This window comes from Chiloscyllium plagiosum, chromosome 17 (genome assembly GCF_004010195.1).
Source record: "Chiloscyllium plagiosum isolate BGI_BamShark_2017 chromosome 17, ASM401019v2, whole genome shotgun sequence".
Classification (NCBI taxonomy): domain Eukaryota; kingdom Metazoa; phylum Chordata; class Chondrichthyes; order Orectolobiformes; family Hemiscylliidae; genus Chiloscyllium; species Chiloscyllium plagiosum.
The window spans coordinates 63,172,467-63,189,724 of NC_057726.1; the positions used below are offsets into that span (position 1 = coordinate 63,172,467).

The following is a 17,258-nucleotide window of genomic DNA, read 5'->3' on the forward strand; positions in this document are numbered from 1 at the left end:
CACCCCCCCCACTTCCCCCTCATCCCCAACACCCCACTACTCCCTGTCCTCTTCCCTCCCACCCCTCTTGCCAACCCTGCTGTGCCTCCACTACTGGCAGTAAGGGTGAATGTTATCTTTTACAGTACATAACATTGTACTGAAAGAGAGAGGAGTCCTATCCAGCGTGGGGATGTCCTGTTGCTGAACTCATTACTGTGGCTACTGGGATCATTCACACTGAGTCACTGCTGAAACTTTCTGGGTAATAACTGTTCCTCAGGTCACACAGGTAGACCTTAGTTTTCCTTTGCTTTTTAGCAAACTCCAAGACAATGTTGGAATCTGTTCAACAGCACACACACGCACGTGGTTACTCTGGTTCAGTTGCTAGTTGCATTGTTCAGTGCCACACACAGTTTACCAGAGGTCAGGGGTTCAGTTCCTTGATCTGTGCTGAGGCACTGCATCTCTGTTCGGACAGTGGTGAAGTAGCTGCTTCTATCACTGATCAGGGTGTCCTGTGAGAGAGGACACGTGGAAGAGATCTCATTCAGACATGCATGTCTAAAACGCTGCTCACCCCATCAACCAGCTTGCTGAAAGTCTGGACTGACAGATAACAATTACTACCTTGTGTTAACTTTGCATAGGGTGGCTGTGGCAAAAGACAGATCTTGGGGACAGCTCAGGAAAATGGTGGGAGGAGAACCCCATTGTCAGCAGAACGTTCCCATGGTTGTTATCTTGGAGAAGATATGAATCTGTTAAGGCCTTCTTGATTTAGACTGCTGTTCGACTGTCCCTGGTCACTTAGTTAAAGACACTGTGACTGGGCCAGTCCAGTGCCACCTGTGACCTCTTGTCCTCTTCTTGGGCCTGGATTTTGGTTGTGGGTTTGTGGTTTTGGCCAGTCAGAGCTTCACTTGCTGCTGTGAGGCTGCCAGTGTGGTGCTGTGATCCTTCGATTCCTAGGCTGCCCTGTCAGCATCTAATTGTGCTCTGATTCCCCTCAGTTCAATAACCCATCTCGCACCATCCCATTGGGGTGAATGACATTCCATTTTTAGAAGTAGGGAAACAGGTCAGTGGGGTATGTGGAAGGATTCTGTTCTGAAGGTGATGGAGTGACAAAATGGCATGGCTACATCGAGGGAGAACATTGCTCGTGGACAGAGTGTAGCTGATTGGGGATTTCCCCTGTCAATCATTCCTGGAGGCTGGGGTGGATGGAGACTTTGTTGAGTTTTGGTCGTCAGTTTGGAGAATCTGTCAATATAAAGCCCCAGGTTCCACCCCCACCTCTATCTTCCTGGGTGTCTCACTGGTGTCACAAAGCTCTTGTTACTGACAGCCTCTCTGTGTCATCCTCAGTAAGACATATTTGTATAGATTTCAGCTGTTAAATGTAGGTAGGTTGGCACTGTGTGCCCCCTCTGGAATACTAAAGGAAGCAGCCATATCTCCACGTCCTCTCTACTGAGCAGTGGAACATTACAGATGTAACTCGTGCTCTGTTGCAGTCCTCCCTCCAGCGAGGAAGCTTTGTTCCATTCATAATGTCCCAACAGGAAGTGAAAATGGCCTTGTGGGGTCAAAGGTGAAGGAGTATTAAGGGGTGTCATGGGTTCACAGGACGCAGAATAGCTCAATCCATTCATGATATCCTGAGCATTCCTTCACCTTTGACCCTTAGAATCCATTGTAACTCCTGTTAACATCCTGAACCCCTTAATTAAAGGTGAATTATCTGCAGTGTAGGATTTCTGTAATTGCTTCAGCACGGCATTTTTTTCTTTGCAGAGGTGGAATTTCTTTGAGTAAGCTGCTTATTGATGTCCGATCTCCCTGCTATGTTTACTTCCTGTTCCCTCCCATGTGGCTCTCTGTGGCTGGCGCAACCCCTGAATGAGGTAGCGGAAAATTCTTGCCTGCTCACAGCCTTTTGCTCAACAGTACAGTATGGCAGTTTGTTCAGCAGTTTATATTTCCTGATATCGTTTTCTGATTGACGATCGGGTTAGGGCTCAGTGGGTATCCACCTATCCATCATGATTTTGCAGCACAATACATGTTGATTATGTGAGGATATGTAGAAGGACTCTCTCTCCTCTCTCTGACTTGCCATAAGATTCTTATATGTTCAAGAACAAGGGCTGAAGTTTTGGGCACACATGAGAGTGAACTAGTACGTGGCTGAATGTAGGCAGGAATCTTGGGTGATTTGGAGTCAGAGTCATAAGACACAGAAATAGATCCTTCAGTCCAACTCGCCCACGCTGACCAGACATCCCAATCTGACTTCGTCCCATTTGCTAGCATTTGGCCCACATCCTTCTAAACCTTTCCTAATCAGATGCCTATTTGATCACAGAGTTGTACAGCATGAAGACAGACCCTTCTGTCCAAATTAATCTCGTCCCATTTGGCTGATGTCCCTCTTAAACCCTTCCTGTTCGTATACCCATCCAGATGCCTTTTAAATGTTGTAATTGTACCAGCCTCCATCACTTCCTCTGACAGTTCATTCCATACATGCACCACTGTCTGCGTGAAAAGGTTGCCCCTTAGGTCCCTTTTAAATCTTCCCTCTCTCACATTAAACTATTCACTTTAGTTGTGAGCTCTCCTATCCTGAGGAAAAGACCTTGGTTATTCACCTTATCCATGTCCCTCATGATTTTATAAACTTTAATAAGATCATCCAATGTTTCAGGGAAAACAGCCCAGCCTATTCAGCCTCTCCCTCTAGATCAAATCCTACACCCCGGCAACATCCTTGTAAATCTTTTCTGAACCCATTCAAGTTTCACAACATCTTTCCTACAGGAGGGATACCAGAATTGAATGCAGTATTCCAAAAGTGTCCTAACAAATGTCCTGTACAGCTGCAATATGACCTCCCAAACCCTATATTCACTGCACTGGCGAATAAAGGCAAGCAAATCAAATGCCTTCTTCACTGTCCTGTCTACCTTTTGACTACTTTCAAGGAATTATGAACCTGCACCCCAAGCTCTCTATGTTTGGCAACACTCCCCAGGACTTTATCATTAAGACAATTGTCTTCTCTTTCTAGCCCAAGATGCAGGTTACGACTGTGGCAGTTTTCTGATCAAAGTACCTGCAAACCTGTGATTGTTGCTAAAATCCTATCTATTTCGTTAATGTCCTTGGGGGAGAGCAGACCACTCCTTGCGTGGACAAGGCAGTGTGCAATATGGAAGTGGGTGAGCAGTGTCGGAGCTGTCAGCTGCCTTAGTCCTCACCGTTTTCCAGTACTTTTACTCCAGTTCCTCCCCACAACCAGCACAGCTCTGATAATGTATCTCATAGGAGTGCAGATGGGATGCCTTAAAAATCTTCCATTGATAATCCTGGTTGGTGGATTTTGCCTGAGCAGGCTGCTCCATTCTGGAGCGACGTTGAAAATCTTGGCACTTGCAGTTCCAGGCCAGCATTGTTCTGCCCTCCATGTGCAGTTTTGTGCTGTGAGCTTTTCCCTTGATCATAATGCTGCTGACACTGTCAGGCATGAGGATTGGCTACCTGAGTCAGAGGGGAGCACAGAGACCATCTGGTGATCTGTGCTGTCTGAATCTTTCAAGTTTTACTTACTTATTGTGCCCAATAACATCTGTTTTATAAAACTTCTTGGTGCACAAACTCAGAACCCCATTTCCTTCTGTTGTCCAGACTCATTTGGGGTAATTTGTTTTATCATATTTGTTGATGGGATGTGGGTGTCACTGGCTCTGCCAGTGATTATTGTCCTAGAGAAGGTGGTGGTGAGCTGCCACCTTAAACTGCTACCATCGGGGCACCCGCAATCTCGTTAAAAAGAGAGTTCCAGGATTTTGGCCCAATGATGATGAAGGAACAGTGATTTTCCAAAACAGGATAGCATACATCTTGAGGGAAGCTTGAAGATTGTGGTGTTCCTTTGTGTCAGCTGCTCTCTCTTTTCTAAGTGTAAGAGATCACAGGTTTGAAAAGTGCAGTTGGAGGAGGCTTGGTGAGTTACTGCAGTGCAGCTTGTGAATGGTACACCCTGCTGGGACTATACATTGTTAGTGAAGGGGATGAATTTTGAAGATGGTGGTTTGGGTGTCAGACAACTGGATATATTATTGTCTTGAAGGATATCTGGCTCCTTGAGTTTTGTTGGAGCTGCAATCATCTAAGAAAAGTGAAGAGTATTATCACAGTCCTGAATAGTGTTTTGTAAGTGGTGGACAGGCACTGGGGGGAATATTCACTTAGGTGAGTTAGTTGCTGACACTAACCTGCATTGTGTTTATCTGGCTGCTTCAGTTCAATTTCTGATCAGTAGAAACACCCAGGATTAGGGTCAGTGGGAATAATGGATTCAATGATGGTAATGCCATTGAATATCAAGGGGCAGCAATCCATTTTTCTTTATTGGAAATGGTCATTGCTTGATGCTGTCTGGCATGACTGTTACTTGCCACTTAGCAGCCCAGGCCTGAATGTTGTCCAGGTTTGAGAAGTATGTGGATACAGATTGCTTCAGTATCTGAGGTGTCACAAACGGTGCTGAACATTGTGCCATCATTTTTGAACATCCCTTCATCATGGAGGTCAGAAGTGAGGTCACAGAAACAACTGAATATGGTTAGACCAGGGACACTACCTAAGCAACTCCTGCAGTGATGTCCTTTGGCTAAGCCAACCATAGCTATCTTGCTTTGTGCAAGGTGTGTCTCCAACCAGTGAGATTCCCTCTGATTCCCATTGTCTCCAGTCTTACTAGACCTCCTTGATACCACACTCTATCAAATGCTGCCTTGATGTCAAAGGTGATTTCAAAAGTGGAGCGGTGCTCAGTGGTTAGCACTGTTGCCTCACAGCGCCAGGGACTTGGGTTCGATTCCAGCCTCGGGCGACTGTCTGTGTGGAGTTTCCACACTCTCCCCGTGTCTGCATGGGTTTCCTCCCACAACCCAAAGATGTGCAGGTTAGGTAAATTGGCCATGCTAAATTGTCCTTAGTGTCCAGGGATGTGTAGGTTAGGTGCATTAATCAGGGGTAAATATAGGATAATAAGGTAATGGACCAGGTTAGGGTGGGTTACTCTTTGGAAGATCGGTGTGGACTTGATGGGCCGAAGGGCCTGTTCCCACACTGTAGGGATTCTATATGATTGTGATTACTCTCTCCTCCCCTCGAGTTTAGCTCTTTCACTCTTTTGCTCATGTTTGCTGATGTGAGGTCAGGAACTGAATGACCTTGGTGGAACTCAAACTGAGCATCAGTGAGCAGGTTATTTCTTTGTAAGTGCTATTTAATAACATCTTTGACTCCTTCCTTCACTCTGATAATCAATAGTAGATTGCTATAACAGTGATCGGCCAGGTTGGATTTGTCCTGCTTGTTTTTTCTAAGCAAGACATACCTGGCAATTTTCTATATTGTTGGCTAGTTGCTGGTATTGTAACTACCTTTTAGCTTTTGATGAAGCTCTGTCCCAGAGGCCTGCGCTATAGGTGCTCTTGTGCAATACTGCCAGAGGTTGCCATCCCTTAGGTGAGTTTTGGACCCAAAACCTTGCCTATCTTTGTTAGTCATTTGAGCGGATGTGTGAGACTCTTGCTCAGTATACCAAGATAAATCGTTTGGAATTCCTCCCTATACTAGCAAATTGACTAACCACTCACTGGCTGTCTTTTCTCTGCTTGCAAAATGATGCCTACATAAGTAACTCCACTCCAAAAATCATCACTTATATATAAGTATGATATTCTAAAAGAGAGAGAGAGATTCTATTCAAAACAGTAATTTGTTATGACATAGAGACCAGTGTTTCGGCAGAGAGTCTCATTTCTCTTCTGATGTGCTTTCATTAGGTGAAGTTTTAATGCATATAGTTACTGGATGGAGATCTGCTGTGGTAGTGATTCATTCCTTGCTAAAGAGATTGTTGTCAACCTGTTCCGTTTGACTGTGGAAATAAATAGCCAGCGATCTGGCCCTGTTGCCGACTGCTGTAACATCTGAGCTAGGATAGGTTGTTCTTTTGCTTCAGAAGGTAGTGGGGGACAAGGCAGAAAACTAAGGATCTTGTGGTTCTTTTACAAGAAGAATTTTCCATTGGGATACTCCAGCAATGTGCCCAGTAGAAATTTTAGCCTTGCATGAGAGGTGGACATCACTGGCCATTTAAGGGTGTAGTTAAGAATCAACTATATTTTGCATCTAGGCCAGAAAAGATGAAGACAGCAGATTTCGTCCCCCTAATAAAAATGCGTGATTTTTTTGTGTCAGTGGATAATAGTTTCATCATCACCGTGACCGAGAATGGCTTTCAACTCCAGATTTATCAATTGAATTTTTGAGCACAAGTCCCCAGACCTTCTGGTTAAATAATCCAGTGACATGAACCCCATTGTTGGCAGTGCCATATTTTTTAAAGGTAGCCATGATGTGGAGGAGCCAGTGTTAGACTGGGGTGGACAAAGTTAAAACTCACACAACACCAGGTTATAGTCCAGCAGGTTTATTGGGAAGCACAAGCTTTCGGAGCGCTGAGCCTTCATCAGCTACCTGATGAAGGAGCAGCACTCCATAAGCTATTACTTACCAATAAACCTGTTGGACTATAACCTGGTGTTGTGAGTTTTAACCTACAAAGTATTTTTAAAAAAGGAAAGGAAGATTCAAATTGCAAAAGCTGAAATTAAAGTGACTTTTCACCTGCTTTGGGAGCAGAGTTCAAACCCAGCCATTTGCTGGGAAGGTGATTCTTTCTGTGTAGTGACAGGCTGCTATTTATAAAAAAAAGTCTCTATCCTGTTTTAGTGCTGGCTAGGAAGACCTCAGTAGAAGTATCATTCCCAGTGTGAGGACTCACTGAGTTGAAATCCTACTCTGCCAGCATCTTCCCCTGAAAGGGGTTCCTTGTACTTGGCACATTGCTAGGTGGTCCAGAAGTAACCTGTCAAATCTTCAGGATGCAGGGAATGGGGAGCAGTCTGTGAAGAGCCAAATACCAAAGGGCTAGGGAAGCCAAATGTTGAATGCCACGCCTCTAGGGATGGTGCCCCGCTGAGGGGGATAAATCAGACAGGAAGAATTTATTTAAAAAGGAGCAGACCGAAGATTTCAGTGCCTCAGAGTAGCAGAGGGATCTGGCTGTCCTTGTGCATGAATTGTAAAGGGTTAGTTTGCAGGTACAGCAAAGCTAATCAATGCTTTCGCTTATAGAAAAGGGAATTGAATCGAAAAGCAGAGAAATCACTTAGAAAGGGTAAGACAATATCAGTAAAACTGCTCACTTATTGAAGGATGGATGGAAAGGTGCTGGCAGCAGTTCAAGAAAGATTTACCAGACCAATACCAAGAATGTACAGGTTGCTTCCTGAGGAAAGGTTGGACAGATGAGGTTTATTATATCCACCGGAGTTTAGAAGTATCAGGGGTGAATTGATTGAAACTTAGACCATCCTGTGGGATCTTGACAGGATGAACATGGAAAGGATGTTTCCTCTTGTAGCAGTAGAATCTAGAACCAAGGCTCACTGTTTCAATATAAGGGGTCTCCCATTTCAGACAGATGAGTTCTTTTTCCTGAGGTGAGTCTTTGGAGTTCTCTTCCTTAAAATGCAGTGGAAGCCGAACCCTTGAATATTTTTGTGTCCAAAATATTGATAAGCAGTGGGTAGGGTGAGGGGGAGGGGTGAAATGTTATCAGAAACCTGTGGGAAATGTGGAGTAATCAGATCAGCCACGATCTTATTGAATCGCAGACCAGGCTCTGGGCCAAGTGGTCTTCTCCAACTTTTAATTTGTATGGTGCAGTGCAGGCACTGCTTTAAAAATGCTTCCTATTCCGCAGAAAGAAAGAGCCATTACTTTGTGTGGAGGCAGTGTGGAAAATCCGACACCGGGCCTAAATATAAAGCGCTGTCTTTTGACAGCGAACTAACACAGTTCATTGGGAAGTTTGTATTTTTGAATGTTAATTTCACAGTACACTGGAATCCCTGTTGTAACTAGCTCCCAGACATGCATACCTGGGCCATGTTATAGGTGAGACCACATTTTCAAAGCCGATGCTTGATCCAGCTATGATTCCATCAGAATCAATAATGTGTGTACCTCCCAACAGTTTCCAGGCCACAGCCTCCAAAATAATTGAATAAAGTAAGTACTTTGTAAAATCAGCCAAAGAATTAAATAGCTGATTTTTTAATGTTGCTTTTAAAGTGCGTGACTGTGTTTGTAATCTTTGCAGACTGGAGGATTTTGTGTCAAAAATGGGCCTGTGATACAAAGGTCTGCATTACACCATGTTACAGCAGTGCCTTACACTCAAGTAACAGGTGATGTACTTACTGTCAAGTGGACAAAGCTATACTGACTATGATACAAGACAAACCCAGACGTCCCTCAAAGTTTCAGCATGTTATGACAACGTGCTGGATTCTGAGGAGGAGGCGCTGGAGCCCCAGGGAGATAACACTGGAACGACTGGGCCCTGGGGATGGGCCTGTTGCTGGAGGGGCCTGGACCCATGGTGGGGGGCTAGGAGTGTAGGGTATCAGGTGAGGGATTTATCTGGACAAGGTCTGCTGAGAAGGAAGGGGTACTGGAGGAAGGAGATGGTGGCCCGAACATGATGGCATTGGGCTATCAGGTATGAGGCTGAAGCTGGTCATCTGGTAAAAGCACAGCAGCTGGCAGAATTTAAATTCAATGAATAACTCTAGAATTGAAAAAGTAGTCTGTCATGGTGATAATGAAACTATCATCAACTGTTGTAACTATCCAGACCAGACCAGTTGACATTAATATTTGGAAAGGAGGTGTGAACTCTTTTGGAACCGACATTGTTTTGTGAGCCAGTCCTCCTGGTTAGAGCAGATCCTTTTGTATTCTGCAGTCCTTTTCACTGACATTTGGGAGCAGTGACCAATCTCTGTGGTTGTGTGTATGTGTGGACAGATGATGCCAGTGAGAGGTCTGTATTTGTGAACATAAAAGCACGGAAGGCCCCTTTGCCTGTCTGGTGTCCACATGCATTCAGCAGGCATTGCTGCCAGTTACATTGAGATTCTGCCTGAGGCAGAGCAGCTGACATTGAGGTCGACTTTAGCTCCCCCTGATGTTTCCTCTGAGTTGCAAACAACTAGCTATCTTACCAAGATCAACCTATTTTGGGTGGCTTTCTGCACCAGCAAAATTAAATCGCCCAGCATCTCCTTCAATGAAAACCACTGGCTGACAGCTAAAGAAGCATTCCCACTGATCCAGAACAGTGCAAAAAAAACTGCACGCCCTGTAACACAAGCTGGATCACACTCTGCACCCTACAACCTAATACAGCCTACATCTTCTGATTGACTATAAACGTCATCAGTTGCATCCTGGTATCTGATCAGATCAGTGAAGTCCCAGATTTTGAACCTCCCATTCAAAATCTGAGTCACCCTCAACCATTTGCGACTTGGGCCCAGTGTAGATGTGACTCGTCGCCCGTACACTGAACTCCTGTCCTGAGAGATACAGTCCTAATGAGGTTACAACCATTCTCAACTGAACTAGCTGAAGCTGCTCAATGGACATTTCACCTCAACCTTGAGCAACAACTGCTTCCTCAGCCGGACAAAACTATAGAGGTGCAGTGTGGTGTTGCTTGTCCGATTAAACGCATTGAGTCTCCATCTCAGAAATCTTAAAGCTCCTGAACTGTTTCACAGTTACGAGCTTTGCAAAGCACATGGCTTTATTAGTAGAGTTCAAAAAGAAGGAAGTTAAACTGACTGGTTTGGCACCAGTTGAAGTATTCTGGCTAATTCTGGGCACCACATGTTGGGGAGAATTTCAAGCCCTCGGAAATGCTGCAGAGGAGAGTAATTGATTTCCCACATCTGTGGTATAATTCTAGTAATGTGGGAAGACTGTAGAACATGAGATTAAACTTAAAGCAGAAAAGGTTAAAGGGAGATTTCACAGAGATGCCTAAAATTCTGAGGGGTTTTGACAATAAATGAGAAGCAACTGTTTCTAATGACAGGAGGGTTGATAGTCAGAGGGGATACAGATTTAAGGTGTAGTTTTAAAAAAAAACTAGAGGGGAGCTAAAAACCAAAAGAATAGCAGATGCTGTAAATTGGAAACACAAACAGAAATTATGTCTATGGGGAAAGGCCAGTAGAATGTGACTTGTAGAATGGCTCCTTGATAGAGCTGACAGAGATACAATTGGCTGAATGGCTTCTTATGTGCTTCAGTTTGATTCTGCAGCTTGGTCTGAATGTGAAGTAGAGAATAAACATGAAGAGCACAGTGATTCCCTGCTTATGCTGTTGTTTCAGTAGAGTCATGTGGTCAGCTTTTGAGGGCGAGAATGTTATGGAAAATGTGGTGCCCCAGGGTAGGGGAGAAGGCTTCAGCTAACTTGCACTCCTGGAATTAAAGGAGGTGAATGTTTCCTTGATAGAGCAGTCAGTGACTGCACCATGTCATGTCACGTTGAGATGAATGAGCTTGCATTTATGTACCACCTTTTACATGGTCTCAGGACATCCCAAAACACTCTACCAACCGGTCAAGTGCTTCTGAAGTGTGGTTACTGTTGTAATTTAGGAAACTTGGCGACTAATTGATGTCCAACAAGCTTTCTCAGTCAACAATCTTGTCAACATACTAGAGGAACGGATGGATGGTAGAGGTCCGACCCATCCTAGAGGCTGATGGAGCTGGTGTGTTTCTCCTTCTGTCTGCCATTTTGAGACATCCGTCTGCCATTTAGTGCCTGGTCTCCTGTCGCACCAGCCTGTCAGTCTGCAGCAGCCTTCTGTTAACTCCGATGAAGCCTGTGAATATTGCGGCAGGAGCAGTGAAAGAGGCTTACACTCATTTCACTCCTTTTTTGACCCAGATGGTGTCTGGGATTTTCCCCAAGCAGTGGAGTCAAGTCGCTTTCTGCTTTCTTCGCTGTTTTGTTTCTTGTCAGTTTCTGATGCTTATTTGAGCTTCTGTTTTGGCAGGTGGGTGGGGATTTACAGCAGGTGTTTTCCATCCACTGTAAAATCATTTGGAGCAAATACAGTTATGTCAAGAGCCCCCAGTTCACCAGAGCTCCTTGTCAACTTCCCAGTTCTTTGTTTAGTTCAGAACTACTTACACACAGCAAACAATATGCTATCTACCAGGTACATAAGACTGTAAAAAATAGGAGCAGGAGTAGGCCATTCAGCCCCTTGACCCTGCCCTACCTTTAACAAGGGTCATGGCCGATCCAACATTCCTCATGTCCACTTTCCTACTTTTTCCCCATAACCCTTGATTCCCCGACTCAAGAACATATCTATCTCAGCGTCAAATATACACGAGGACTCTGCCCCCCACGGCTCTGGGTGCAAGCAGTTCCAAAGACACTCAACCCTCTGAGTGAAGAAATTACTCCTCATGAGTCTTAAATTGGTGCCCCTTTATTCTGAGACTGTGCTTTTGGGTCCTAGACACTCCCATGAGAGGGAAACACCCTCTCATCATTGACCCTGTCAAGTCCCTTAAGAATCCTAGAGGTTTCAGTGAGATTGTTGTCTTCTAAACTACAGTGAGTAGAGTCTCAATCTGTTTCGTCTTTGATCATAAGACAATCCCTCCGTACCTGGAATCATTTTAGTGAACCTTTCCTGAACTGTCACCAGTGAAATGGTAGCTTTTAAAAGGACCAAAACTGCTCAGTACTCCAGATCTGGTCTCACCAGCAGTACAACCTCCCTTCTCTTATATTCCAAACCCTTTGAAATAAGGATCAACAGTCCATTTGCCTTCCAGAGTACCTGCTGCACCTGTGTGCTAGCTTTCTGTGCTTTATGTACAAGTCCATTGTGTTGCAGCTTTTTTGCAGTTTTTCTCTGTTTAAATCATACACTGTTCTTTTGTTCTCTCTTTCAAAATGAACACCTTTGCATTTTTCCACATTATATTCCATTTGCCAACTTTTTGCCCACTTACTTAACCTATCAATATCTCCATGTAAACAGTTTGAATCCCCCCATCTCAACCCTGCCTGTCCACTTGGTTTTGTGTCATCTGCAAATTTGGCTTCAAGAGTATTTGCTTCCTTTCTCATTAATGTAGGTAAACAGTTACTGTCCCAACACTGATCCCTGTGGAACCTTACTGCACACGTTGCCAACTGGAAATGGAGCCCCGTATCCCCACTAGCCATTTCCTGCTCATGAGCCAATTCTGTATCCATGCCAATATATTAACATCGTGGGCTCTTATCTTATGACCTAACCTTTTGTGTGGTACCTTTATTGATTGCTTTCTGGAAGTCCAAATACAACACATCTACTGGTTCCCCTCTATCCACTCTGGTTGAGACGTCTTAAAAAAACTGATGTATTAGTCAGAATCCCCCTTTCATGAAGCCATGCTGACTCTGCGAGATTGAAATAAGATTTTCCAAATGTTCTGCTATTACTTCCTTGATATTTGATCCCACTACCTTTCCAACAATAGATGTTAGGCTAATCAGTCTGTAGTTATCTGCATTTTCTCAATCTTCCCCCTCCAACTTTTTTGAATAGGAGTGGCACATTAGCAGTTTTCTAATGCTCCGATAATTCTCCAGGATCCAAGGATTTTTTGGAAAGATACAGTCGATGCATCCACTACCTCTCTAGCTACCTTATTAAGGATCCTCAGATACAACCCAACAGGGCCGGAGGCTTATCTGCCTTTAGGCCCCATTAGTTTGTCTAATACTACTTCTCTCGTGATGGTGATCGTACTTTATACCTCCCCTGTATTCTTTAGTATTAATAGAACGTTCAGAGTATCTTCCAACATAATGACTGATGCATTAATTCCTGCCATTTCCTAGTTCCCCGAAGCTGCCTGTCCAGATTCATTTCCTAAGGAGCCCACGTTCACTTTGACACCTCTCTTCGTTTTTATATTCAAATAAATGCTTATTGTCAGTTTTTATATTCTTTGTTAGTTTGCTTTCATCATTTATGTTCTGTCTCTGTTATCATTTTAATCCTCAATTGCTGTATTCTCAATTTATTTAAGTATCCAGGGCTGTCACTGACTTTGACCTCCTTGGATGCTTTCCCTTTCAACTTTTAACTTCTCTGATTAGCAATTGTTGGTTTAACCCTCTCTTAGAACCTTTCCTCCTTACTGGGATGTATTTTTGCTGAGCGTCAGGAAACACCTTCTTAAATGTCTGCTACTGGTTGCCTGCTGTTAATCCTGCTATTCTATCCACCCATTTCACTTCAGCCAACTCCATTATTATTTTATTGTAATTCATCTTATTTAAGTTCAACAGTTGTTTCCAAACCAAGTTTCTCACTCTCAAACTGAATATTAAATTCCATCGTGTTATGATTACTGCATCCTAGGATATCTTTTATTCTAAGGTCGTTTATTAAACTTACCTCATTACCCATTACCGGATCCAAGATAGCCTGCTCCCTGGTTGGCTCCATGACATATTGCTCTTGGAAACTACCCCTGTTGCGGTCTATGAATTTGTTGTTTTGGTTGCCCTTTCCAATTTGATTAACCCAATCAACATGAAGATTAAAGTCAGCCATAATCGTAACTTTGTTCTTTCTACATGCTGATGTTATTCGTTGATGTATAGGCTTTCCCACAGAGTGGCTACTGCTTGGATCTGTACACTGCTCCTGCCAACATTCTTTCCCTTGCTGTTTTTGCCTCTACATCTTCTGAGCCTAGGTCATCGCTCACAATGGTCCTCATTTCATTTCTTATCAATACACTACAACATCACCTTTTCCATTCCTCCTTTCTCTTGGAAAGGTGAAATGTCCCTGAATGTTAAGTTCCTTGTAACCATGTTTCCCTAATGGCTATGAGATCATATCCATTTACCTCAATTTGCACTGTCAGTCCATCTATCTTATTTCAAATGCTTCATTCATTAATATACAAAGCCTTTCAGTTTGTTCTGTTATTGAATTTCCCTACACTTTTACCTAAAGCAAGGACACTCTGCCCATCATATTCGTACTGACACTTTATATTCACTTCATCCTACTTTGCTGCTTATTCACAGTAGCCCTGCATATTTATTCTTTCCTGAAAATGATCCAGTTCCCCTTTAAGTGCCTTGATTGAACTTGCCTCCACCACAGCCTCAGACATTCCATCCGGACCCTAACCACTGACTGTGCAGAAAGATTTTCCTCATGTCCCCCTTGTCTGATTTGCTAATTCCCTTTGAACCTGGGCCATTTGGTTCATGATCTTTCCACCAATCTGATGGTCGTTGTTCGATAAATGTTGGCTAGGTGACAGGGAGACTGGAACTTGAGCTCATAACCTTTTCACTCAAAGGTCAAAAAGTTACCCAATGATATCACTCACGACTTCTCAACCTCTTCTGGTTGGGCTGGTGGGAGGAAGGAGATGTGTGGAGAATCTTGAATCTCAGCCACGTGCAATTATGCCTGGTGGGGTCTGGTATGGCTCTGCCCTTTTTTTTTGTGTAGGCCCTATCAGCTGGGTTGGCTTTCATATGGGCACTTGCTGTCCTCTCAGACCTCAGCCCGGTGATCATTCTCGTCTTGATTTCAGATTGACAGTCTACTCATCCACCCAGGCTGTTTGCAAACCCATGGCCCACATGTTAATGGATCCCTGAATACAGATGACCAGCACTGAGGTCAACTGCTACCCTCCCCAGGCTGAGATTAGTTAACTCTGCCCAGACGTGTGATTGGCCTTGACACCACCATGTCTGGCGGCTGTCATGGGCAGCCCATTAATTTGCCTTTAAGGCTGGGACTGAGGCAATCACTTGTTGGTTCCAGACAGACCAGGCTTCTGTGGGTGGCCCTGAGTGGGCTGTGCACAAGGTAGGATGGAAGGTGGAACTGAGAAGAGTCCAATTTTCCTAAAACTTAGTGTTCGTGAAGCTGAAGGAGGTTCAGAGAACGTGCAGTAAAGGGAACAAGTCGCAGAATGGATAACAAGCCGACAGGGACATTGTGATCACTCAGAGTGGCAGAAAGTGCCCCACACAGACCACCACCGACATTGCGGCTCTTTGCCACTTTCACAACATGTCTGGGATTCCGGAATCGACAGAGCAGCATCAAAGTTTGTAGATGTGTCAAATGTTTGTGCGGTGGGTAAATAGACAAAGTCCTTTCCCTGGGTTCAGGGAATCCAGAAGTAGAGGGCATAGATTTAGGGTGAGAGGGGAAAGATATAAAAGAGACCTAAGGGGCAGCTTTTTCACACAGAGGGTGGTGCATGTATGGAATGAGCTGCCAGAGGAAGTGGTGGAGGCTGGTACAATTGCAACATTTAGGAGACATCTGGATGGGTATATGAATAGGAAGGGTTTGGAGGGATATGGCCGGGTGCTGGCAGGTGGGACTACATTGGGTTGGGATATCGGTCGGCATGGATGGGTTGGACCGAAGGGTCTGTTTCCATGCTGTACATCTCTATGACTGTGATCTGATGGTCAACAACTTGCTGGGAGAGCTATGTCATTGACAAATGAATTCAAGAGTAACTAGTCAGAGATTATGTCCTTGGTTGAAACAATGGGAAGCCACATTTCTTGAAAAATGTAATGGAGAAAGGAAGGCAAGCTGGGGAGTATATCTGCACACATCACGCAAAACAATACAACTTAGTTAGGCAATTTCACGAAGCATTTATTGGGGTCGAATTGAAAGCAGAAAAGTCACTTTAAACCTGTATGAAACTTTGGTTCGATCAGTGCTTCCTTGGACTTACATTTTGAGGTATAAGGGGGCTGGAGAAATAATGAAAAGAAAGCTTTACTAGATTAATACCAGAGCTAAGGGATCGTACTGAGCAGGAAAGATTGATCAGGCTAGGATTGTTTGTCCTCGGAAGAAGTCTGAGGGCTGAAATGATAATAGAATTCTTCATGATTATGAAGGATTTGTTGGGGGGCGGGGGGTTTGTTGGGGGGGGGGGGGGGGGGGGTGTCGGGAGGCATTTCTACTTTTTGGAGAAGATCAGAACTAATGACGATAATTTTAAGATAGTCACAAATAATTAATAACCATGAGGAAATAGTGGTGGTAATATGACTATGTTGGTAATCCAGGGGGGTATTATAGGAAACTGGGCTCAGATCTCACCGTGACAGCTGCTCAACTTTAAGTTCAGTTAAATTACCTGGAACTCTAAAGCTAGTTTCAGTGATGGCTACCGTGTAAGCTATTTTCTAATCAACCAGTTCAGAGACGTTTTAAGTTCCTGCTAGGTATTACATAGAGCGTTACATAGAACATAGTGCAGGAACAGGCCTTTCGGCCCATTATGTCTGTAACGGGCCATGATACCATTCTAAACTATCCCATCTACCTGCACATGGTCTGTAAACCTCTATTCCCTGCCTGTTCATGTGCCTGTGTAAATGCCTCTTAAATGTTGCTATCGTATCTGCTTCTACTACCTCCTCTGGCAGTGTACCAGGTATCTACCACCCTGAGTGTTTTAACAAAAACATCATCTTTAAGCTTTTCCATCTGACCTTAAACCTATGTTCCCAATTATTTGACATTCCCAGCCTGGGAAAAAGACTCTGTCTATCTGCCCTATCCATGCCTCTTATAATTCTATAGATCCCTATCAGGTTGTTCCTCATCCTCTGATGCTCTAACAAAAACCAGCCAAGTTTGTCCAACCTCTCCTTACAACCAATACAGGCACCATCCTGGTAAACCTCTTTTTCACTCTCACCAAAACTTCCGTATCCTTCCTATAGTGTGGCAATCAGACCTGTATACAGTACTCCAAATGTGGTCCAATAAAGTTTTATACAGCTGCAAAATGACTTGCCAACGTTTATACTCAGTGCCCCGACTGATGAAGGCAAGTGTGCTGTATGCTTTCTTTAACACTAATATTGCTGCTTTCAGGGACTATGGATTTCCAGCCCAAGATCCTTCCTGCATTTGACCTCCCAAAATCCATTAACTCGCATTTGTCAGGATTAAACTCCATCTGCCATTTCTCTGCTCAACTTTCCCACTATGTCCTGCTGTATCCTTTGACAATCTTTCTCACAATCAACAAGTCCACCCTTTTTCATGTCAATGTAAACTTAAGAAGACCAACTGCATTTTCATCCAAATCATTTATTTAAATATTAAACAACAGGGATTCCAGCACTGATCCTTATGGAACTCCAGTGGTCACAGACCTCCAGTCAGAAAAACACTCCTCCCCAACTACCCTCTATGACTAAGCCAATTTGTATCCAACTTACCAAC

At 44.0% G+C, this 17,258-nt stretch overlaps 2 protein-coding genes across 2 annotated transcripts in view; one reads left to right on the forward strand and one right to left on the reverse strand.

Annotated features, from left to right (window-relative positions):
• LOC122558637 (basic proline-rich protein-like) overlaps window positions 1-1,537 on the reverse strand; it is a 22,382-nt gene extending 20,845 nt beyond the window's left edge. The window contains exon 1 of the mRNA XM_043707435.1: window positions 1,478-1,537. Within this exon, the coding sequence (XP_043563370.1) occupies window positions 1,478-1,537 (60 nt within the window). The remainder of the gene's footprint in view (window positions 1-1,477) is intronic.
• A 113-nt stretch (window positions 1,538-1,650) lies between these two features.
• Window positions 1,651-17,258, forward strand: part of e2f4 (E2F transcription factor 4) — a 45,444-nt gene continuing 29,836 nt past the window's right edge. The window contains exon 1 of the mRNA XM_043707324.1: window positions 1,651-1,892. Within this exon, the coding sequence (XP_043563259.1) occupies window positions 1,815-1,892 (78 nt within the window). The 5' untranslated portion in view covers window positions 1,651-1,814. The remainder of the gene's footprint in view (window positions 1,893-17,258) is intronic.